The sequence below is a fragment of the Mytilus galloprovincialis genome, chromosome 12 (assembly GCF_965363235.1).
Source record: "Mytilus galloprovincialis chromosome 12, xbMytGall1.hap1.1, whole genome shotgun sequence".
Taxonomy (NCBI): Eukaryota; Metazoa; Mollusca; class Bivalvia; order Mytilida; family Mytilidae; genus Mytilus; species Mytilus galloprovincialis.
The window spans coordinates 45,304,523-45,331,116 of NC_134849.1; the positions used below are offsets into that span (position 1 = coordinate 45,304,523).

Sequence of the window (26,594 nt, forward strand, 5' to 3'; positions counted from 1 at the left end):
TAAAAAGATAAAACCAGAGGAATCCGAAAATCTGACAAAAAAAGATCAAAACATGACAAGCGAACTTCCTTAAATCACTATTTTGAAGCGAGTCGTATATAACTTACCTTATTAACATGGTGTGATATGCCTGTCCGATTTATAAGAATATTTCACATTTTCCCTACTTGGGTTCAATTCAAATGCTTGTGTAGCATATCTAGTAATTGTAACCAGTCTAATATACTACATGTACTTACACTATATCTATCGTATGATTATACCTTTTAACAAAACGAAAAATCAAAAGAAAACTAGGAAATCAATATCTAAAAATCACAAACATAAGACAGGTCGCTGTATTTTTCATTTTTTCATGTTTAGTCAAGTAGAGAACTGTTATTGATAACCTTTATTTTGAATTGCAGACGATGATCTACAGTTTCCATTAGCTACCTTCGTTGAACTCTGATCGATTGTTGTCTTAATATCAATAATAACGCTTCTTTTTTCTTATCTTCATGGAAATGAAAGTAATGAAGTAACGTTATATTTCAATTTTGGTTCTTCCATTTGAATTACAAATATTCATTCAGAATAGAACACACATATTTTTATATCATGAGATCTTGATTGTTTGCCTGGTATTAATGAGATAAATATGTCTTTAAGATCGGTTGTTACACGGTTTCAAAATTAAAAAAAAGCTTTCTATAAGACTGATATAAACTAATATGTATATCATTATGAATATAGGAATGAAAAAGGCAAAAGAAACCTAAGGGTCCGTGTGCTTGTTTTCGAAATAGAAGCCATTTACATTTTATGGGGGAAAATCCTCTCTAGATTTTTTCATAGGTTTAACAATGGCACCTTTATTCCTTCAAATACAATTGAAAAAACAACGACTTTATAAGATTTTCAAAGATGATATTTTGTACTTTTTGAAATCAAATTATGAAAAAAAAACAAAGGATAAGTAGGCAACGGTTTTAATGGTACTGCATGGATAAAACTACAGGAGTCAAAATATCTAGCAAACAATCTAAAAACAAGATAAGTGGACATATCTAAAACATTAATTGATGCAACTTAGATAACTAGTATTTATATCAATATATTCAAGTAAACGAATTCGACACACTTTAAAATGTATACTGTACTTAGCTGCCATCTTTTTTTTTTTTTTTTTTAAATTAGATGATATCTCAAGTATAAATAAATTAACACAGTAGGTTGTAATTATTTACTATTTGTATACTAGAGGTCGTACAATATTTAGGTTAGAATTGACTTACAATGCCTTTGTTGTTCATTCATGCAGAGAAAGAAAGTATCTTTTTTAACATGCTTTATTAATCTTAAGTTTATAACTACGGTGTATAAATAAATTATCAAATCTTCTCTGTATCAATATTCTTCAATGTCAGACGAAACAGCTTGTATCTAATAAACAGAAATTTAATTTAATAGAAAAGAATGCTTCGTTGACACTGATTGAAATGTCTATAGTTCAATTATCTTATACTAGAAATATAAACATGTATTCAATAAAGTCATCAAAGATACAAAGATTAACCTTTTAACCATAACACGTTTTTTGTCTACAAAAGAGTCACCAGTGACGCTCTAATGATAAAGTAAACATTTCTGTCATCACAGAATAAGGGAATTATATCTTTTAGACATTTCTATACATGGGCGGACAAAGTTGACTTGGGTACATTTCGGAGAAAACACGTCATAGGACTAGGTGACTTTAAAATATGTGCTTCGAGACGTGTGCGTTTTTCAGGAAAAAGCATTAATTGAAAGATGTTCTATAGAAGTTCCAAATGAAATAGTAATGTACCTATCTAATGATTTAAACATGTGTTACTGACAAGCAAAGTATGGGGACACTGTGAAATAATACCATATGAAGTCCATCAGTCGTAATATCAATCTCTAGTAAGATACAAAATATGCATCCATATCGTTGACGTAGCTGCAGATGAAAATGGAACTACATTTTGCAATATTACTACTTATTCTTATTTCGACATATATGACTGGAATACTGTTCATCAAGACCCATGAAATAGGTTAGAATTATTTCTTTTGAATTTTCACGCGTTTACTGTTGTACAAAAAATCATTTGATTTAGAATAATTCATTTTATAATAAAGAAAAAAATAAGATATATAGAGTCTACTACTACATGAATTATAATACTACACTTCTCAACCCGAGGCGAACTTATTATTAAACATAAAAAAGAGCGATTTAAAAGTAAATATTCAAATGTTAAGATTCGACAACTAACTTTGGCATGATATTTGGCGGTGGAATATGTTTTTTGTATGTTTGTTACATTTTTTTTTGTTTTGTTTTTGTGATTAAGATTATAAAATAATGTTGACTACTATACCCCTATTTATTTTGACATTTTTACCTATTATGTCTGTTTGTTGTGTTCACACATCGTTGTCAAAAGAATGAAATTTGAAGCGACTATCATACAAGTGATAGGTTTAGCTAGAATTAAAACCAGGTTTAATCCACCATTTTCTGCATAGCAAAGTGTCTCTATTAAGTCAGGAACATTCGTTTGATGGCCTTGAGCTTTTGGTTTTGGACTTTCCATTTAAAATATTCCTCGGAGTTCTTTATTTTATTATTTTACTTTTTAGTAGGGATCATATTCAAATCGCATTAACAATTTTTGTCCTGATATTAGTGTAAAAGTTGTCACTGGATGTTAATAGATATAGAAAAATGGGGTATGAGTATCAATGAGACAACTCTCATAAACAAATTATATTAATAGCAATTATGGAAGTGTATTCAGTAATTATTATAAGTTTTCCTAGTAACCGAAAGTAGTGTTATCAATGTCTTTCTTTTATTGAAAAGTAAATAGAAATACTTTAAGGAATTTAATAATTTGTGTTTATCTCTTACTTTTTACTTTAAGTAGCAGGTAAGCGATTTCGATGTATCCCGAAATTACGTCTGTCAATCTATATATGTAATTGTTAGTGATTGAAAGTAAAATCATAAGTTTGATTTTACTGTAAATATCAAAGAAATATTAATAAATGTATCAGGAAAACATTGGTAAAACTACGACTAACTAAATCGTCCTTTTTCTTGTAGATATAAAACAAGAGCTAAAGAATCCAAACGTTGTTGCAAAACTTCAAGACCGTAAGATATTATTAATAACCTTATTGTTCATCTTTTATTCAATATAGATATTTTTGTACAAGCTATATGAAGCTTTGTATATATATTTCTTTATATGAAAACATGTGTACATGGTGTACGGCCATTGCTTATAGTTTTAGTAATTATTTTTTAAACATTTGCTTGAAATCCGCCCCTTTTCAAATAATCCAAAAATGAATTAATAAATGTGCATGCGTACATAGTTATATTGATTAAATAAACGTCTTTCATTAAAAAAAAAAGAAAAAAAAACAACATCTGATTGTAGTAGATCGACAACTTTGACGAATGTTTTTAGACCAAAATAAAATTAACATATGAACCTAAGTAGTAAAAGGGTCAATACTGAAGTCTAAAATTATAAATCACTAGAATCAATGGACACTTTTTTTTATTATGACTTCTTTCACATTTAAACGGGTGTTTTTTTTTCATTTACTAAGTACTTATGAAAAGAAGATGTGGTATGGTTGCCAATGAGATAACTTTCAACAAGAGACCAAATTTGAATGACACAGAAATTAACATTTATAGGTCACCGTACGGCCTATAACAATGAGCAAAGACCATACTGCATACTCAGCTGTAAAAGGCTCCGAAATGACAATGTAAAACTATTCAACCGAGAAAACTAACGGCCTTATGTATGTACATAAAATGAACGAAAAACGAATATGTAATACATAAACAAACGACAACCACTGGATATCAGGCTACTGAATTGGGACAGGCACATACATACATAATGTGGCGGGGTTAAACATGTAACCGGGATCCCAGCCCTCCCTAACCTTGGACAGTGGTATAAAAGTACAGCATAAGAAAGAACTATAAAAATCAGTTGAAAAGGCTTAACTCGTAAGATGGACAAAAATATAATTGGACGTGGCCAGATACATGTATATCCCAACAACAAAAAGACACAAAATACATATCTGTGAGTACTAAGTAATTGTTTATTTTCCCATTTCATTTTAAATTGGTGATACTTCAATGCATACTTTTCGTTATTTCAGTTGGAGATGCAAGGCCTACCCCTGTTATTATTCTAACATATGCTAGGAGTGGTTCCTCCTTTCTAGGAGATATAATTCGACAAGCAGAAGAAGTATTTTATGTGTTTGAACCATTACATTTCTTAGATCACCACATACATTTGGACAGGTTGACATTTTTTAATGGAACTTCACGGTAAGAATACAATGAAAAATGTATTCAGTTTTCGATTCCTCCATATTCTTTAATGAGTTTCAATTCAACGTTCTGCGTGTCGACTTCTCCCTCAAATCGCATCACTGTTTAGCATGCGAAGAATTGATTTTAGGATTAAGTCAAGAATATGGCTGTTGTTTTCAAATAGTCCGTTTCTATATATGTTGGCGTGGTTTTTTCTCCTCAGATAAGTGTTTTTGTTGTTCCGTTGTTTTCCTCTTATTATTGAGATGCTTCCCTTGGTTTAAAATTGTATCCCGGATTTTTTTCTCTCGCTTAATCGATATAAGACTATTGAATAGCGGTATACTACTGTTGCCTTTACCTTGGCGTCTATGTCGAAGATTTGTTAACTCACTAGAAAGTCATGTTGTAAATTGCGTACGTATGGTTTTAAGAGCAATTTGCATCTACTATGTTTACTGAAATTGGAAGCTAATTTATCTAAAGTCTCCGGTAAATATTTTTTAAATTAACCTACGGGATTCAAATTAGTGAAAAATTGTTCTAAAAAAAGGCAGTAGTATACCGCTTTTCATTGATTTATCAGATCATAAATCGATTAAAACATGAATCAGACATATTTATATAGTCAGGTAGCTAATTCATTTGTTGCAGTTGTTGTTCTATTTTCCTTTGGCTTTACAGAAGTTAGTGTGTGTAATTATTAAATCATTCCTAGTAGCTATTAAATCATATCATAATTTTTCGTAGGTAAGAAACGATTAGAGCCTGACAGATGGCAAAGACACTTGTTTTTAATATCATTTAGTTGCTAGCTTTATATCCTTGCTGATTGTATTGTTTTTATCTCTAAGACGCATACTTTTAAAATATATTTTTATCCAAATTAGGTAGAATCTTTAACTAATTTGAATAAAAAAATACCGCTATTTTTCAATCTTTTTTTGTACCGAAACTAGCAAATTTTGCGTTGATAAAGTCTGGTAATCCTTGTTAAGGACTTGTCTTCTGATAGAGAAAAGTAAAATCACAAAAAATACTGAACTCCAAGGAAAATTCAAAACGTTAAGTCCATAATCAAATGGCAAAATCAAAAGCTCAAACACATCAAACGAATGGATAGCAACTGTCATATTCCTGACTTGGTACAGGCATTCTATCATTTTATTAAGAAGCAAAAGGTGGATTGAACCTGGTTTTTATAGCTAGCTAAACCTCTCACTTTTATGACAGTTGCATAAAATTCCATTTTATTGCCAAGGATATGTGAACAAAACAAACAGACATGTAAAAATATCAAAAATAGGGATACAGCAGTCAACATTGTCCCTGTAACCTTGCATCAAGCCACATATCTTCTTATTTTATTAGATTTGCCTAATTTTATCTATTGATGTACATGTATGTGCTTTGAATAATAAGTAACAACAATTATCACTGATAAAATTGTAGAAAGTGCATAATGTAAAACAAAATAAAACTCTCGCAGGACATACCTGACCTTCAATAAATATGACCTTCGAGGACAGTTGTGACATGTAATACGGTGTATGTGACCTTCCTAGGCAGCTGTGACAAGCTGTATAACTAACATAAATTATTTATACTTACTCAAATTATATGTGTATCTATCTTGAATAAAGTTTGTACCTAGCAAACTATTTCCTAGCATTGATATTTGTATGCTTAGTAAAATTAAATATTCATGTACTGATAAATTTCCTTTAACTAAGATAAAATTCATGTGTGGATAGTTATTGTCTGAATGTTATAAAATAAAGGCCATCATTTAATCAGGACTTACTAACCTTTCCCTGAGTATATTTTACGTAAGACTTAGGAATAACGGGAATTATTATGCTCAATGTAAGTAATACCGCAAACTGTGACTTTTATAATTTTTTAATGTGTATATGTAACAGCCACTATGTTCCGTCAGTTACTTTTTTCTGGTGGAACCTTTCAACTAGTTATTTTATTCCGATAGCAGTGGAAAAGTTCCGGAAAAAAGTAGCTAGTTGAAAAGTTCCGGAACAATGTTAGCTAGTTGAATAGTTGAAAAAGGGGCATGGAACTTTTTTTTTTTGGAAAATAATGAAAATGTATTTAAATTGTGATGAACTGAAGGAGGAAGAATAAATCCCCCAGCAGAATTTAAGTTGTATTTCATAGCTCACATAAAACGGGATAAGTTGCATGCAAATTACGTATTCATGTTGTAGTGTTAGTTGGTTCCCCTTTGAAAGGTTCAAATATAATATGTTGCGCTTTTACTTTGCATCAAATCTCCAAATGAACTTTTGAGCTAGTTTTTTAGTTCCGGTTTTGACTTATTTGCCAAAGAGGAACTTTGTGGCTAGTTGATAAGTTCCTTTTGACTTTTGTAATCAGTATCTTGGTTTCCCTTTGAAAGGTTCCAACAAATATATTGCGCTGTTACTTTGCATCAATTCTCCAAATGGAACTTTCTGCCTGGTTGATAAGTTCCGTTGGAACTTTTGTGCTAGTTTGTTAGTTCCGGTTTTGAATAATTTGACAACAAGGAACTTTCTAACTAGTTGATATGTTCCGTATGAACTTTTCAACTAGTTACTTTGTTCCGGTGGAACTTTTAAACCAGAGGAAGAACAAAGTAACTTTTCGGCTAGTTAGTTCTTTCCGCCCGGAACTTTCCAACGTCGGAACAAAAAAGCATTTACATATATGTGTAAGTAATTAATAAGTATTTGGTTGGCAATTCAATTCAGAATAAATTATATGTTCTCTCACTTTACTATACTATACTGCGCGTATGCAAAAAAAATATTATTCTTAATTCTATTATCTTACAATAAATATTAAACTCATATGTTGTAGAAACAGTTACCAATATTCAATACTTGTCAACAACATCATCAGCAGCATTCTGACATTTCAGCTCATGAATCTACCTTTAGAATTTTGGCATGGAAAGTTTGATGATATGCATGGGTACCAACTGCAGACATTTCTGACAAAATTCAAATCTGAGCGAACAGCAAGATATTCGAAACAAATGGAATTTGAATTTACTATTGAGAGCTTACAAGTTGAATGCCTCAAATCAAAATTTGTTGTAATAAAAACAATCCGTGCGTCTTTATTTCTTGTTCAAGGATTATTCTCACAGTTAGAACGTTTAAAAATATTACATCTCGTGCGCGATCCACGACCGACGATAATTTCCCAGAAAATTTATATCAACGATTTTGATTCTGTTTCAGATTATGCAGCTAATCTGTGTTTTCGAATTTTAAATGACATTTCGATGTCAAACCTTCTCACAGTCTTATATCCTTCAAGTATTGTTCGAATACGGTATGAAATTTTAACAACAAAACCCGTTGATACCTCTAAAAATATATACCAGCTTTTGAACTTAACTTTCACAAAAAGAATTCAAAATGTAATTTGGAAAAAGACTTCGTCTGGAATATCAGGAGAGGGTCCACTGAACACTGTGAAAGGAAACTCGGTAAAAATGGTCAATAAATGGCGTTTGTCAGCCAATTATTCGTTTGTAAAAAGTATTGATATGAAATGTAAATATTTATACCAAAAACTTGGTTATATTCAAATTTCTGACATAGATATGTTGAAAAATACGTCCGTATCGTTATTTTTACCGTAAAATTCCAGAGGAATTAGACCTATAGCTGAGTATAGCCCAGTGAAGGAAAATATAGATCTTCATTGTTTCAAGATTTGCATCATAACACAAAAGTTCCTACAGTGTAACATTTACGTGAACACTTCAGTTCACATCATATACTAGCAACGTAAATATGAGTGGCAATGTTTTACCATGTTTACACAACAACAGCATCAAAAGACGAATATTGTTCGTCAAATTATTACTTGGACATCCGTACCATTACTACCTCTGCATATTTAACAACTATTATTATTATTTCATTTTATAAGCATGCAGTCGCTTATTTTTAAGTAGATAAATGAATATCCGTACCAAAGCTACCTCTGCATATTTTTCAGTATTGGTATGAATACAATAAAATTCATGTTGAACATGCTATGATAGTGACATGTATCTTATAGATGCTTTAAATACAGTGATTACTGTTATCATTTGTGTTTCTTCATTGTAGTGAGATACATGTACGATAATACAGTTGGATAAAAACGGGGTTCGTGTTTCCAAATTTTTATTTGTTTTAACGAGCTGTTGATTGTTATTTGTCTTTCTTGCAGTTTTCTTCTTCGAGCAGATAAACATGTATGGAACAAATCATCTTAAATCACGATTTCATAGTTTGTCAAGCAATTTTTAAGTTAACAAAGATCGTCTCAAACCATCTACCTAGACATCTCGATCGTATTATAGTTTACTTGCGGGTTTTTGTTACATAGTCGATATAGCCAACCATAATTAAAAAAGAGCACACCATAATATGAATGTATCGTTCATACATAAAACACCAATTTCATTCCTTTATAAAAATACATTTACATTCTTTCACATAACACATAACATAGAAATCAATGGCGGGGGTATCTTTCTACTCAGTCTAGAATAAAGTCATTAAAAATCGTTTTATCTGTATAATATATCTCATTTAAAACATTGAAATAACTAGTTCAATTTTGTTTCCCAGTAACATTGTCAATGAAAATACTACACATGACTATTTTTTGGAAGTAGCAAATCAGTATTTGTAAAACCTCCCATCGGATTCTTATCAATGTCATCATGCTGTTGTTTTTGTGAGGAGGAAAAAATAAAATTGTGTTAATAGAATGGATGTTTTCATTAACACAAACCAATTGGTAAATTCCGTTCCGTTTATTAAGAAATCGACAATTCATGTAAGTTTAAAGTATTTTTATCAGCTTTGTATTTGATTATGCTTTCAATCTCGTGTGATCCACATCCCAATTAAGATTTCACTTCAGTAAATTTATACAAAGCAATTTTCTCCAAGAAGTTCTTTTACGGTTAAAACAAATGTGCTATTTTTACACTAACTCATATTAAAATTCAGTACTAACTCTTCCTTAACTTTCGGTCTTCTTCAGAATTTGCGGCCGTCATTCATGTGTATTAAAATTACTGGTAATAATTCTAAGTTGTGTCACTTAGAGATGAATAATAGAGATCAAATCTAGGAACCAGTAGGTAAACAATCAGAAGAACATCAATGCATATTAAATTACTTCCCAAAAGAGGCGTGGTTTGTAAAACAGCTGCAGTTACAAAGTGGAACCTAAAGAGAATTACAAAGGCGAAAAAGGAAAAGCGCTGCTGCGCAATTATTATTTTTTATTAAAACTGTTATCTTTGATGTCGTTGTAATCAAAAATTGAAGTAAGTTATACACTTTCGTGGTGACATGAATAATTATATAGATATATAAATTTTTGTACATATATAAAAATGTCAAAATCCTTTGAAACAGTAGCCGTTTTTCATTCCTAAACGAAAGTTGAACGACCTATTAAAAATAAATGGAAATGTTTGGTTTAAATGTTTTCATTTTTCATATAGCATTTCGACTATTTTGATTCTAGCGTCATTATTAGACATATCTACTAGATAAACGTATACAATATGGTTAACTATAAGTCTAGTAATCACCTAGTTGATTCAATATTCCACCTCCTTTTAGAAACTCGTTGATGAAGGATGTGAGTCACAAATAACCACGTATGCTAAGCGTTTGCAGCAAATTTAACAATCTATTCTACTCCTCATTTATGACAATGACAAAATGTGCTTGTCACGATCAACACTAACTATGCCTAAAATTTCTTAAACACTAACTAAGCAATAATCGATTTAAATAGTTCTTGCTGGTCCAATCTAAAATGAAATTTCTAAATTCGTGTTTGACTATACTCCTTTTTTTTTCATTTTTGGTGACGCTATATATATATATCCTTCTGCGGACAACTTAAGTTTTTATATGTTGGTACGAAGCACATTAATGTAAACAAAACTTATTATTTTTTTGAAACGCGCGTCTCGCGCTCACTATGATTTGAGATGACTTTTTAAAGAAATATCGCATTCGTCTCATGCATATTACTATAAAATATCATATAAGTAGAAAATCAAAGACCAACTGAATACAAGAAGCGATTCCAAACCAGTGCTAGCGAACGACATAAACACTTTAGAAAGGGTGGTGCATCTGTCGATCTTTTCTTGATTAATCGTCATGCAGAACGTTCCAACCTTAACGTGGGATACCGGGGATACGAAAATACGTTAACACTTGAACTTATATTCAATACAGTCCAAACCAGATAAAACAGGACGTTGAATCAATTTCTTAAATCAAAAAACTCTGTGATGACCAAACATATTTTTATTTGAGAGCTAAATCGTTCTCTATATGTTATTCCGTATGTTTATTACGACGAAAGTTTTTTTTTCAAATATATTAGAATGTAGAAACAGCCTCAAATTATATATCGTTGTGAAAAACAAAATTCATTTGCATGAACGGATATGCTGTGTTATGCAATTAGGATAGCTCGATATTGGCACAAAACTTAACTTATATTTGATATGCTGGTGTTTAATGTGCAAAATACGCCAATAAAATATGTTATGGATTAGTAATTAACAGGGTCTTGAATTCATATTAAATTTACAACATGCTTGTCCTTTATTGTAAATATTCAACTTCATGCGAGAGCCCTGGAAAAAATAAAAATAAGTTCAAGCCCCAAATAGGACAATTGTTTATATCAAAGTGCTCTGAATCACCGCAAATATTACACATCGTGTTACATGTTAGTGTAATTGAACACACTATAAATATTGATGCGACAGGCGAAACAGGTGAATAACTGAAACGTTGAAACAATTTTCATTTACAGTCGTTTAGGATATTCGTTAAGTATTATGTAGTTCATAATTATTAAACTTTCCCTATTTCCCTATTATTTGATATATATTGATTTTCATATTTAAAATTTAGTGGTATCGCCCCGCAAGTATCTGTTCAAAAGATTCTTGTTATTATTTTTTTCTCTATTTGATTTTTATTTAAGAAATCGTGTTTTAAAGAACTTTGTTGTAGGTTTGTATACGTGGTTATGAATACGTGTCTACGCCATGTAAGTAAATAGTACCATCCAAAACAGATCATGAAAATGCAAATTATGTGACGTATATCTTGATTGTGATTTTTAAGACAGGTACATTTTCAAAATGTTCGAATGGTGTCATATTAGAAGTACAAAATATGCTTTTCATTTCCGACACACTATATGTGTTTTGTTCACGAGCAACCTCATTAAGAAAGCTACAGATGCAAACAACTTAATTTCAATAAATAAAAACAAAAACCAAACTAACAATTCACAATAACACGAAAAATTCCATTAATGTAATATCAAGCCTGGTATAATTGCTGCAAGATTAGATTTTTGTTAAGAGACAAAAGCTGTAAAGGTAAATATGGTCTGCACGTAAACGTCTTTGCTGATTTGTTTATATCTGATATGTTTTATTTGGATGATGTGCACTGTTAGAAATTAATATGTCTCTCAGAACGTACTCGATTTTTATAAACAATTATTTAAGAACTTTAGAGTAAAAAATACAAAGGCTTATTGGGAGTTCCAACTGATAAAGAGACCAAAACAATGTACTGCAAGATTACGTAAAATGAAAAATGCTTTTTCATTACATTTCTTCTTACAATACAAAAAAAAATAAATGAACGAAATACAGGATTCATAGTGTTTGTTTCGTCTAAAAACTTACAATTACATATATTAATTCTGTTTAGACTGTCTTTACTATAGGTGTTGATAAATTTTGTTGATATTGTGACGAAGTCTTGCATTGGAAACTTTAAGTCATATATTTAATTTGAGTGTACAGTCATGTAACAGGTCACCAACACTATCTTATATGGATATGCATGAATTAGCATACTTATGTCATCGCCCGTGTATTTTTTTATTTACGTGTGACGCAATTTATTTCTAGCTGGGTTTTTGACCAATCCACTAAATGAGTAGCAATGCATGATCACTCATTCATGATGGATTACTACATGTTTTCAAGTAACCAGGAACAAGTGATATTTACTTAAAACAACACATTTTTCCATGCTTTGTTCGTAACATTAATACTTCGTGACATAAATAAAGGCAACAGTAGTATACCGATGTTCAAAACTCATAAATCGATAGAAAAAAAAACCAAATCCGGGTCACAAACCAAAACCGAGGGAAACGCATTGAATATAAGAGAATGACGACACAACATTAAAATGTAACACACACAGAAACGAACTAAGCATTAGACAAAATCCGGTGAGAATAAGAAATATAACATCAAAAATAAATATATAAATTTAAAGTATTCTTTTCATGCTCAGATTAAGGAAGATTAAGGGAGATGTTACTATTTTCATAACGGCAGAAACTTTTATATAGATTTTAAAAAAATGAGGAATCCTTGAATTTAGTGTGCGTAAAAATGGAGAAGTCTTACAGTGGGTCAAATATCTGTTGGGGTCACTATAATTTCACAGTTTTTCACAAAATTGATTTAATGATATACCTTCTTTTATAATTAAAAAGTTATATAAATCGAGGAAAATAAAACTGAGAATGGAATTGGGGAATATATCAATGAGACAAAAACCCGTTCAAAGTGCAGACAATAGCCGATGTATTTATGTATTAAATTATTTACTAATTGGTCTTTAAGAAACAACAACGCACAATCATCAATTGGGGCCATTTATAGCCGATTATACGTTATGGGTTTTCTCATTGTTGAAGGCATTACATACATCTTTAGATAAGATTTGTTTGCCATTAAGAGATAATTACTGTGGAATACAAAGTAATATTTTCATATTTACAATTTGACAGGTACAGAACATGCACAAAGCCTATATCATCCATCATATTTCATAAAAACTGCACAAGATATTTCTAATTCTTGTCTGACAATTTGAACCAATTCTATGAATATTGATTATATACATATTGCAGTAATTTGAAGAAGGAAACAATGTATTTCAAACGGTTTCCCCCTTCTTTTCTTCGAGAAAATGAAGAAAGAAGCTGTAGTTTCATTTTGTTTTTGTCTTTGCAAAGTTCTTTCTTTTTTCTGATGGATTTTGTAAATATTTACAACGGATTCGGACATTTTCCAAACATAATAAGATCATGTATGATGCTATCTATGTGTATGTGTGACAAGGACAAGGAAGTAAACTTTGATATTTTATATTTCAAAAAATGGCAGCACTTGATCTAAACCTATTATATTTCTTTTATCTATTGATCAATTTTCTTTTTCTTTTTTATATTAATAAGGATTCGTATTTTTGTTTTTTGTTCTTTTTGGGGTGCGTTGAATTGTTTTGCACTAGAATTTGTTTGTCCCTTTATAGCTTACTTTTACGCGTTGAACCTATGATTGATTTCTTTTATAGATTGTGTCTTGGATTGAAAGACATCGCATTTGGCACTCACATCTCATCTTTTTGTTTCTATATGCAAAGCACGTTTTAGAAATAAGTAATGGGTAATATGGCACCCACTATGATTCAGACGATCTAAATGATTGAAAATATTGCACATAATATAAAAAAGAAGATGTGGTATGATTGCCAATAATACCAGTCTTCACAAGAGACCAACTTACACAGAAATAAACAACTGCAATGTATAGGTCATCGTACGGCCTTTAACAATGAGCAAAGCCCATTCCATATTGTCAGCTATAAAAAGCCTCAAAATGGCAAATGTAAAACCGTTCATACGAGAAAACTAACGGCCGTATTAATGTTAAAAAAAGAATGAAAAAACATCTTAGACTAAATTAGCAATTAGTTCACATCCAAAATCCAATGGATGTAGTGTAAAGACGTCATAAACACTCAGAGAAAAACATGACTTTGTGCAATGCAAAGAAACAGGTATCGACAGATAATCAATATAAAGGACAGAAGCCTGACAATAAAATTACTCTAAGGTATATTTTGGGATCAATTTACAAAATAAGACGGTATCGATGGACAAAAAGAAACTATACAAAATATGTTAAACTATTTACCGTCACCGCTTGTATAGCACTTCTTTATTTTAGCTTACTGAATATTATGATGTCCTTAATCTAGTTCAGGTCCAGATAAAAAGTTAACACACCCAGTTCAGATTAATGTGTTTCTGTGCCATTTTTTCGTGTTTTTCGAAGCAGAAATGTTTTGGAATGGTATTATACAGGTTGATTTCCACGGATTTTTTTAATGTGGTAGTAACCTCGTAGTAGCCCACAATACATTGTAGTTCTTTGAATCGATTGGTCAGTTTTTCAAGACCATATTGGCCTTGTGCTTGGGAAATTACTATGCAAATACATTCTAACATCAAGAAATCTTGAGTGTCCGACCTGTTTAACCTTAACATATGTGCGTGTTTAAATACTTTTGTAAGTAAATCAATATAACCTGACGCGTATGGTTTAATATATTTAACTAGTCTTTTACCGTAAAATTGCAATTTGCACATACTGCTTATAACGATGAATCGGCTTGGATTGATAATAGTCTTTCTTGCAGGTAATTTTAATCATTTCATTACTTAAAGATGGTACTGCTTTTTCCATGACATATATAAATAATTAAAGACTATGGACTCACTCTGTCGATGTCCATTTATATAAATCCTTTATTATAATTTTAGAAAAAAGTAAAGCAACAAAAATACCGAACTCTTGGGAAAATTGTCATTGTTTTCGTAAATCTTTTGAGAGTTTGTAATGAAAGCTTTGAGACGTCGCAAGATACAAATGTTATTCAAAAATACTCGTACTCCCCCTTTTTTGAAACATTTGTCAGTATAAATTAAAACTATGTACAGCTAACATGCGCTATATCAAAGGAAAGTTTATTATACTATTCTTTTTAATATTGAAAGCATTACGCATTGCGATGAGAAATTAATGAGAAATAATAGTGCAAAGGTTGTAAAATTGTCATTTTGTTGTATAGCCTACGTTATATGTTGCATAATGCTGTTAATGTGTATTAGCTCAGTAGTCAAGACTTGTGTGCTGACATCAATTATCATTGATATGGTCATCTTTATAAATTAACCGTTTATAAATCTTTTTGAATTTTTCAAGTAGTAAGGGTTTTTCTATCTCAGGAATAGATTACCTTAACTGTATTTGGCAAAACATTTCTGAATTTTGGTCTTCAATGCTCTTCAACTTCATACTTTATTTTGAGTTTTTATCTTTTTTGGATTCAAGCCTCATTGATGAGTCTTTTGTAGACGAAACACGCATCTGGCGTAAATACAAAATTTAATCCTGGTATATATATATATAAACTGTATCTTACATTCATTTGTAGGATCCTTTACTATAGATAATTTAGCTGATCTGTAACAATAACATCTTCATGTCTTATATATCATGTACTGCAGTACGCCGCTAGATTAAAACTGACGTGGAAAGGTAACACACGGCCAGCAAAAGCTCTTTAATGAGAGCCCAGGTGGTCGTGTGGTCTAGCGGGACGGCTGCAGTGCAGGCGATTTGGTGTCACGATATCACAGTAGCATGGGTTCAAATCCCGGCGAGGGAAGAACCAAAAATTAGCGAAAGCAAATTTACAGATCTAACATTGTTGGGTTGATGTTTAGACGAGTTGTATATATATATATATATATATATATATATATATATATATATGAGTTGGTTTAGATTCTTTGTTTTCCTCGACATTGCTCAATTTAGCTTCCTCGTTCATGAACGTCGTAACTCCATGTACACCTTGACAACGCAGAGCTCCTTATTTCTTTAAATGCGATCGGATTCGAAGCATATGGGAATCAGATGACGAATGAAATGTGTCCCGTATCCGTTAGTTGTTGCGTGTATAATGTTTTGATACCCCCAAAAAAATATTTTTACTGCACTTTTTCTCACTTCGAATTCAAACGAAACTCGTTTTACGATACATGTATGAAATGTATATAAAAGTCAGACGTAATGTCCCCTTAACATAAAATGTACGTTGATGCGTTACATATGTATTCTCAGTGCTAGAAATTTCACATTTAAGAAGGTTTAGGATTCAAATTTACACAAAACTTGCAGAGTAAAATACTCAAGCAAGTCATATTATATGAATGTTGATAGTGCGTTACATACTGCAAATGATATCACTAACAAATTTTGACCGAGCCAATGTACATGTCCCCCGAGATATTTTTTTCGTTTTCAACGTTGAGACACTTGAATGCCACTTTATATATATAATGCACTCTGTCTGGTGTTACTACAAAAACAAATGACGTACACAAAACTCCCGCAAGACCAGAAAAATTAAAACCATGGCGTCACATGGAAAATCATTTTTATGATTTACAGCCGCAATGTATGCTTAAATCAATTAAAAATTGGCATAGTTCAAAATGACACCCTGTCCGTTGCACTTTGTAAATACAGCCACTACTCTTTTGAGGTGATATAAAATATTCATAGATAATTTGTTTTTTCTTACTGGTTTCCAGATATAATATCTTTGATACATCTCGTAGAGACATATCTTTGGAATATTATTAGTAAAATTATGTTTGAGAAGCAGTCAAATTGAAATCTGTGGAAGAGTCACAATGCAGGGAGGGGTAGTATAGAATTTTATGATATATTTCCTTAATAAAGGATTGCTGCTCACAAGGAAGCCATTAACCCAAGAGTTCAAAATGGTTGAAGTCATTCCTTCGTAAATTTTACTGACGCCATCACGAGTTGGTTGACCGTTTTGGAATTACTGTTTCATAGATGATATCGGATATATTACGTATGTCTTAATGACAATCAACTTCCCTTTTGACCACAAATGTGACCTACCGAATTAGACTATTTTCTGGATTTGTAATAACTCTACCGGAGCCACATGTGGAACAGGATGTGCTTACCCTTCCGGAGCACCAGTTTTTGGTGGGGTTCGTGTTGCTAAGTCTTTAGTTTTATATGCTGTGTCTTGTGTACTATTATTTATCTGTTTGTCTTTTTATTTTTTAGCCATGGCGTTGTCAGTTTATTTTCGATCTATGAGTATGACAGTCCCTCTTGTATCTTTCGCCCCTATTTTAAGCTCTTACAATTTTGGGCATATTGCTAGTATATAATTGTTCACTGAACTTCATGGTAAAAGTGGTACAGTTAAAGCTGTAAAAGGAGTTGTCTACACTTACAGAATCGCAACCTGTAAAAGACTGTAGACAATTAAGCGTATATGATAGATGAACAATTAGAAGCTCATGTTGTACCTCGGTTATTTAGTTGTCGTGTATACTGACGTTTCTGCCTTGTGAAACAGCCATTATAGGTGCAGCATTGGGTATTTTTATCTGTTCCAAAATTGATGTCTACAAGGATATTTTTTAGGTAGAATCATCAATGAAAGTTATACATTTGAAAGAGCCTCAATATTAACATGACGATCATAACCAAATTCTGTAAATTTATAGCACATCACATTTTAAATATCATACAATTACTTTATTGGGGTGGGGGGGGAATGATTTGCAGCAAATTTGTTTTTAATTTCCTTATAAAAAAACACGATGTAAGCGTGTTACGATAAGTGTAACCAATATCTTGCGGTGTCACTTTATATTTACAGGTTTGACAGATATTTAGTGAACACCTTTTTGCACAAAAATTTTATTTTGCAAATTAGCCTTGAATGAGAGGCAACATTTGGCCATTTAGCATTTTTATCAGATAAATGAGCAATACACAATTATAGGTTGAAGTCATTGACTTTCTAGCACAGAATGTTGCATACTATAACTGTGAAATCTAAAAAAGAAATAAAAATAAAGAGAATATTTTCAAACACGACGAGTGCCAAATGTGAAGCAGGATCTGCTTACCCTTCCGGAGCACTTGAGATCACCCCTAATTTTTGGTGGGATTCGTGTTGCTTATTCTTCAGTTTTCGATGTTGTGTCAACTGTACTATTGTTTGTCTGTTTGTCTTTTTCAGTTTTAGCCATGTCGTTGTCAGTTTATTTTCGATTTATGAGTTTGACTGTCCCTCTGGTATCTTTCGTTCCTCTTTTTTAAACACTTTCTATCACAAAGACATTTTGCTAAATTGGTTTTGAAACTTCAAATATTTCAAACAAATAATAACGAGGCTAATCTAGGCCTTGATCTAATGTAAAGGCCAAAGGAATTTGTATTTCCTTAAGGTGCGTTAGTCAAATATGTACAAAATCCAAAATAGCTGAAGAGCTATATGACGAAAATATACCTAAAAGTATTGGAATTGATTTGCTGTAACACATAATAAAAATTCCTCTCTAATGAAAGATGTACACGCCGATTATACTTACTAGTGATGGGAAATTTGTAAGCGATAAATTTTCTCTCGACGACATTTTAATACGTTTCGGTAAAACAGCAGATTGACAGTATTCATACGGGTAATAATCGCGTTTTTAATAACATTCTATTTTATGTCTAATTGAATGAATGGCCCGTAATAAATATTAGTTATACTATTACTATTTCCTTTCACAAAATTCACTTTTTTTGGTCTTGTAACACACAAGGGATATCAAGATTGGTCAAATGAAAGACTGACCGACCGGTGTATGGAGGTCTTCCATTTCAAAATAATGACACTCAAAGATAAGAAAACCTTCCACGATGCATTATCTGACTTTTATAAGTCATTTTTTAACTGCAAAGATTTAAAAAAAATGTATCCAATTCTTCCAATCATAATAATAAAGGGTATGTTCTTATGCAATGAGGTATAAAACGCCAAGCATGTCATTTATAAAGAGAGATAAAACACAAACATTTTGAAATAAACCACAGGATTAGTCATACTTCAGTATCAATATGATCAAAATTGTATTGTATTTGCACGACAGGAAACAAAACAATCGTTTTCACAAAACAAAACGATCGTTTGAACATCGGTATACTACTGTTGCCATTATTCGGTATATAAAAAATACAAGTCATTTGTTTATAACTTATCGTATAAGGTTATGAAATAGGGCTTCTATGTGTTTTCTTTGTTTTCGTGACATTTTTACCGCAGGAAAGTGGGTTTTTTTCATAATTTTAAAGGGAACGTATGAATAATTGTTGTCTTTGTTTATCTGGCAAGATATCTTTAAAAAAAAATGAGAATCGGAATATAATAATGTAAACGTTTTATATTATCTCATGGTATGGGTCTTTAAAGAAGAAAAGGCAATAGCTTGTATGTAAAATTGTACATAAATCTTCAATCGACAACAAATCACTATATCTAACAATGGAGTTAGAAATGTTTTAGGAATTTGCATCTTAATCGTAGTAAAAAATAACCTTACACAAGTCATTGTTATTATGCAATGCCTTAAAACAATTCGATGAAACTTGGTATCGTCCAGACTTTTTTCTCCAAACATATTCCCTATCGGTGTGAAATAAAATAAATTCATATAGGTATATAATGGATAAGTACACCACTTAGTATGATAATGAGTTGTAAGAGATAAAAAGACAGCAGTCAAATGCGTGTTGTTTTGACTTTTTTTTTTAAAGTACTTTAAGTTATTTTTGTGATATATCCATTACAATTGACATTCAGAATGTGTACATGTAGAGTTTTAAAAATATTGGAATAATGTGTACAAACAAGAATAAAAATAAGTAATCTAATAGTCGAAGGATCAAATATAGGCTCATTTTCAACGAGTTACCAAACAAAAGATTTTTTTCATAAATGCGCGTAGCACATACGTTGATTATGAGCGTTGTTCAGTCACGAGTTGAATACATTTATTTCGATATTTGAATTCAGCGAATAGTTGTTTACGTATGATATCGATAATGGTTTTTTAATAGAAATAACGAATACAATAAAGATACCATTATTGTTATTAACATTTTGTTTTATTACAATTTCTTGACAACACGTTGTGTGAGTGAACTTTGTAATTTTACTAGCAAATTACTATAATTCAAAGCAACCGATGTAATATTTTTTATTAAAGAAAAATTACTTAAAAGCATTATTATGCTTATAAAACTACTTCTGCTTTCATAATTCAATATATAACGATTGCATTATAACTTTTATGTAGCAAAATAGCTTGAAATTATCAAATTCCTCTTGTACATTGACATAATATATGAGAATAGCTGAAGCGATCATTTTAAAACACGGTTGCACATTTGTCTCTTGACACATTAACAATTTTGTGTTTAATTTTTAAAAGGCAAGACATCATGTTTGAAATAAGTTTACGAAAGGTATAACGATTACAAGATTTTTTTTCTTTAAAATTATCAAACCTTCATCAAAAATGACCGTGTCTGAATAACAAACAAAAACAAAAGCAACAAGTCAATCAACCTCCTGAAATTCTCTGTAATTGAGTAACAGTCTGCACTTGAGTTCACATAACAACAAATATCGAACCTTAAAATATAGAATAACGAAAACACGGGGGAAAATGTGCTCCGATATAAAACTAAAGAAAAATGAGCCAAAAATAACAAGAAATAAAAATAGCATGATATAAGTAATAAAAGAAAATAGAATGAAGACCCTCCGTTCCAGACATTAGGAATAGGCAACGTTAGGTGGATAATTTATATAAATATAAACTAGTGTTTAGTACTGATCAGCTTCTGAAACTGTGATAATAAGCTGTAAAGTAAAGAAATTGTTGAGAACATAGGTAACATATATCTTCAAAACAAAAGTGGGAAAATTTTATAAGATTGCAAACGAGCCATTTATGTAAATGCAATGATGTAAATATCCGATATCGTATACTAAGATACAAAAGAATCAATCAAATCCATAGAGGTCGAAAGATTGCAGACAAAACCATGGCCACCAGCAAAATGAAAAATGACGAACATTGACGACAAAATCACAGAGACAACTTAAGATTGAGGAACATGTATATAAACAAACAAAAAAGATTATCTGAGATGATTTCAAAATGACACCACACTTGGTGTTTAAATCTATCAATGAAACATGTCCTGCAATAAAGCTTTAAGTAGCAAACATTAGCTGTCAGGAACATGATTTTGATCTTACTCGACGACAGATACCAAATTTATGTACCATTTGCCAAATGAATTATATAATCTAATCAGACTGAACAAATAATTATTTCTTGATTAAGTATAGACAAGCATGTTGTTGAATAAAAATCATCTCAGACATTGAAATCTTAAGTAATAACAGTTTTACTCAACAAAGAAAACATTGTTATGCCATTAGTGTTGCTTACAATTAAAATAAATAAAAATAATGTCAATATGATGGAATTTTGTGCGACTGTCATACAAGTGAGAGGTTTATTTCATCATTTTAACATAAAAAAAAATGATTGTATCAAGTCAGGAATATAACAGTTGTTGTCCATTTGTTTGATGTGTCAGAGTTTTTAATTTTGCCATTTGATTGTGGACTTTCCGTTTTGATTTTTTCCTCGGAGTGAATTATTTTTGTAATTTACTATCTACGCCCTCTTACAACATAAAGAATGATTTAATAACAAATAGTTCGATAGAAAAGATAACAGTGTGTACTCGTATTATTGTTAATCCCTATCCATGATAATTCCTAGACAGGCTTAAAGCATACAAGATACATCTGTATACCACAAACTCCTTTTTTTTAACATAGTTTCCGCTGTTTAGAAGTACGTTTGTAGTAAAAATCTAATATATTCGAGTCAGTAAAATAATATGATAGTTATTCTAGCAAGTAGATAATCATATGTTTTCTTTATTTTTAAAATATCTTTGAATAGTTATCAAAGGTACCAGGATTATAATTTAATAGGCCAGACGCGCGTTTCGTTTACATTAGACTCATCAGTTTCGCTCAGATAAATATAGTTATAAAGCCAAATAAGTACAAAGTTGAATCGCATTGAGAACCAAAAATTCCAAAACGTTCTGTCAAATACGTATAAGACACAACGTTTTTTGTTTATTGAACAATTGATTTTTTGTGTCAAACAAGATTAAAAAATTAAAATGAATTTGTGCACCATTTTCGTCTGCCCCTTTATTTTCTTAATTTTTTATGAATGACGCTTGAAAAACGTTTGTATGATCGATAATGATAATAAAATAAGACTTAACTTACAATAATTGATTTCATAAAATACAAAAAGAAAAGATTCTACATGATGACATTGACGAAATTGCGAAATTAAAGGTCACTGGCCAGTCAATATAAATAGCAATACTATATATTTATCTAAATTAAAAGCATGAAAATAATACAATACTTGTGGTATTTTTAATTTTTTTTTTTTTTAGAAAATTTAATCTAATAGGATTTTAAAGTCATAAGAAACGAGTGACCGGTGAAAAATAATGTTCTTCCAATTTTTGAACCAATGCATACAAGCATCATTAACTTAGTCTTCTGTGCACGAATTTATCATTTTTTTCGTGTAAATTTCGTATAATCGTCAATTTTTTTTTCAATCGGTCAGTGTTGTGAAAATATGGCAGGTAATTAAAGTTCGTGTTTTGAAGCCGAAGTTTCACGATCGTCACATGTTTGTCAACAAACGACAAAAAATCAACAAAAAAGCATGGAAATTGAGCACGTGTTTAACATGTAAATTCAGATAATAGTTTATTTTAAGGACATCCATACGTATTGTCATCACCGGATTTTTACGAGATGGGTCACACTGAGGTCACTTTGCACACGGAAAATATGTCGGGGAAATTGCTTCCTGGAAGGAAACAATTAAAATAAAGTAAACTTCTTCTAAATATGAATAAATTAATGAATTTTCTTCAGAAAAAAGTATATGTACATAAGTTTTATAATGTAAACTATCCATTGAGTTATAAAAAAACATAATTTATGCCTTATTTTTTTTTTTTTTTTTTTGATTTGAGGTTTCTTATGACTTTAAGGTGGTTTTATTAATTATGGGGTCTACATTAAAGATCATTGTTTTGCCTTTTACATTCCTTCTGGACAGGTACCCATTCAAAGAGAAGGCCGTTGAAGGACATACACCTTTTGTTAACAATACGAATTATTACATTCATTCATTATTTAGACATATGTTTGTAGAAGTAATGTTTTAAAACATCTGTGTCTTTTTTTTAACAAATTATATCAATACAACTTCAATGTATCAATAACGGACATTTTAAAAGAAAAAATGTCATAGTACAATACTTTGCTATAATAACATCCGAGCTTGGAATCCCACTCACCCATACATCATTCATGAAAGAGGGACGAAAGATACCAAAGGGACAGTCAAACTCATAAATCTAAAACAAACTGACAACGCCATGGCTAAAAATGAAAAAGACAAACAAACAACAACACACACGACACAACATAGAAAACTAAAAAATAAACAACACGAACCCCACCAAAAAACTAAGGGTGATCTCAGGTATTTCTTCAGGAAAAAAGTATATGACTGTACATAAGTTTGATAATGAAAACTATCCATTGAGTTATAACAAAACATGCATTTTGAAGGACTAGTTTCCGGTAATTAACAAATTCGTCCCTCTGTCCTTGAGCATAACCATTGAAAGGACGGTCAAAGTATTGTATGTCCTCTTTATCGGCAATTTGTACATTTTAACTTTGATCTTACTGCTTACTAATTTTAAAATCATGAACAAGACTTGATACTCAAAAATAGAATATAGTTGCCGTCATGTTTCATTGCAGCCATTTGACAAGTCAATTCGCGTCATAGAATCAATGAAATGCACACATGAATTAATCCATACAATCTATATATTACTATCCTAACATTCCGTACGCATAAGGAAGTTTCCGTTTTTATTTTCCTAGAATTTCAGTAGTTTTGTTTATTAACGTTATACTAACTATTTTATGTTATAAAATGGAAAGGTATACTAACTATTTAATGTTTAGTTCTAGAGCTTTGAGGACCCACATTTCTGACTTGTTTTGCCAAATACAGCTAAGTTCATCAATTCCTGGGTACAGTATTCTTTATATTTAGAACATTTCAACATTTTTTTTATCACCATTATAATGACCATTCCATTTTGAAAATGTGCTTGAGCGACATCTGATATTCTGTACAGCTGGTCTTTCTTGTAAGTTCTCATAGCATGATGTTAAATGGTGCTATATTATTAAATTGATTGATTGTTGGTTGCTTAACGTCCAGTGGCAAATATCTCTTGCATATTCAGACGAGAACAAGTTCACAATAAATACAATAGGTAGGTCTTGTCACAATAGAGGCCATCTGGGATGATGGTCGGGAAAATTTGGACTGCCACTGGAAAATGAGGGTTTATTGGATAGGGACAGAAATTTTGCCTTGCAACAGACCACCTACAGACCCTCAAAGAGTTGTTACAAGGGTTCTTAACGTGCAAAAAGCGTGGCACTCTCTCTACACGAGACATCGGATTTAAAATCCCCGGTCTGACCGGACGTCACTGAGAACTTGATACATCCCGCACAGCCAAACAGACGCCCCACTTCAGCAAGCGTTTTTCTGCCGGTCGGGAGAAGACCAAGTGACCATATTTCTATTCCCCAGTCACCCTTGGGGGTCTATATTATTAAAAGAAAGCAACGAAATTCTTTTTCATTTATTACTATAATTCCTGTTTTCTGCTACCACTGCATTGTTCACTGTCAAGGATACAATCGTTACTGTTTTATTCTTTTTTTTATCATTATTGTTTTAAGTATTTTTCTTGAATATCGCTGTTCACAAACTTAAAGCGTATAGCAGTACAACAACCTGTGTTGTTTAATACAATATATATTACAAAATATATTTATATGAGCAAGCGATTGTGTTTTATATTGATAATGTTTTATGTTAGAGAGGAAATATTTGATACATTCTTTCGTAAAATCATTTATGCACCTAACAAAATATGTTTTCGTCATTGAACATGTTAATTTTTTATTTCAAATTTAAAAAAAAAAATGTCTTTTTCTTACAGCTGTTAAATAAATGTTAATAATTTCTGATTGATTTTCGTTCAACGTTTGTTTTCACTTTTGATTGACATTTATTATACATGTGTAAGTTGTCATATTCTAAATTTGATATTAAAAACACAAAAGCAGGATAGGTTGAAATGACATTTGTAATGAATAATATTAAAGAAAAGAACTAAGCTGACTATGCAGTATGGGTTTAAATAATTGTTGAAGGCCGTAGTTATATAGTGGTAAAATGCTTATGTCATTTTGGTCTCTTGTAAATAATTGTCTGTAATAGTTATCCCATGAGGACGCGGTGTGTCAGAGGGTGATCTAACACTGACGCACCAAGTCCGAATGGGATAACTATTTTACATCCCAGCTGTTTTAGATTAGACGAAAAACTATTTACAATTCAAAAAATGTAGTTTAGAACACCACACAGCCATTATAATATACTTTATATATTACTATATGATGTAAATCCATTATGACCTCCGAACAGGATGAGTAGATATCAAATAATGTCAACTCGCCCCACTGGCCAATCGGCCCACATTATATCGCTTATTCCCGCCAAAATGTTATAGAACAAAGGAAAGCATGTTTAACAAAGAAATTCAAACTGGGGTGATCTGGTGTGGGGGTGATCCGGATCAGATCATCCCTGTTAGAACAAGGAGCTGTGATGTAATATTGGCAATCTTTCCACTTCTCTTTATTTTTATGAATTAAATGTCAGTTAAGAACAACCTAATCGATTTCAGTTGATAATTATTAATTAGTAAAATCACACAACTACTGAAAGCCGAAGAAAATTCAAAACGGGAAGTTCCTAATCAAATGGCAAAATCAAAAGCTCAAATACATCAAACGAATAAACAACAACTGTCATATTCCTGACTTGTTACATGCCTTTTCTTATTTAGAAAATTGGTTATTTATATCTAGCTAAACCTCTCACTGATATGACACTCGCATCAAATTAAATTGTATTGACAATTATTCGTGAACAAAACAATATTACAACAGACATTATAAGTAAATATGTCAAAAATACAACAGTCAACATTGTGTTATAATCCTAATCACTTGTAAACATAATACAAAAAGTAATAAAGAAGCACAATATGGCATATAGACCAAACATATTAGCTAAAATTAAAGACAAGAATACACAAATTTACCATAGTACGATAACACAATGACGGGAAGAATAAGTACAGAGCCACGTCATAATGTTA

General features: G+C 31.2%; 1 protein-coding gene across 1 annotated transcript; it reads left to right on the plus strand.

Annotated features, from left to right (window-relative positions):
* The first annotated feature begins 1,738 nt into the window (after positions 1–1,738).
* LOC143055335 (carbohydrate sulfotransferase 1-like) lies at positions 1,739–8,431 on the plus strand. Its single transcript, XM_076228465.1, has 4 exons — positions 1,739–2,063; positions 3,119–3,169; positions 4,207–4,381; positions 7,223–8,431. Exons 1-4 carry the CDS (start codon positions 1,973–1,975, stop codon positions 8,013–8,015), a joined length of 1,110 nt encoding a protein of 369 aa, XP_076084580.1. The 5' UTR covers positions 1,739–1,972; the 3' UTR covers positions 8,016–8,431.
* The last annotated feature ends 18,163 nt before the right edge of the window (positions 8,432–26,594 follow it).

Coding starts and splice junctions, on each gene's coding strand:
- LOC143055335 (XM_076228465.1), top strand. CDS start 1,973: ATGAAAATGGAACTACATTTTGCAATATTACTACTTATTCTTATTTCG. Junction 2,064..3,118: donor CATCAAGACCCATGAAATAG/GTTAGAATTATT, acceptor TTTTTCTTGTAG/ATATAAAACAAGAGCTAAAG. Junction 3,170..4,206: donor TGTTGCAAAACTTCAAGACC/GTAAGATATTAT, acceptor TCGTTATTTCAG/TTGGAGATGCAAGGCCTACC.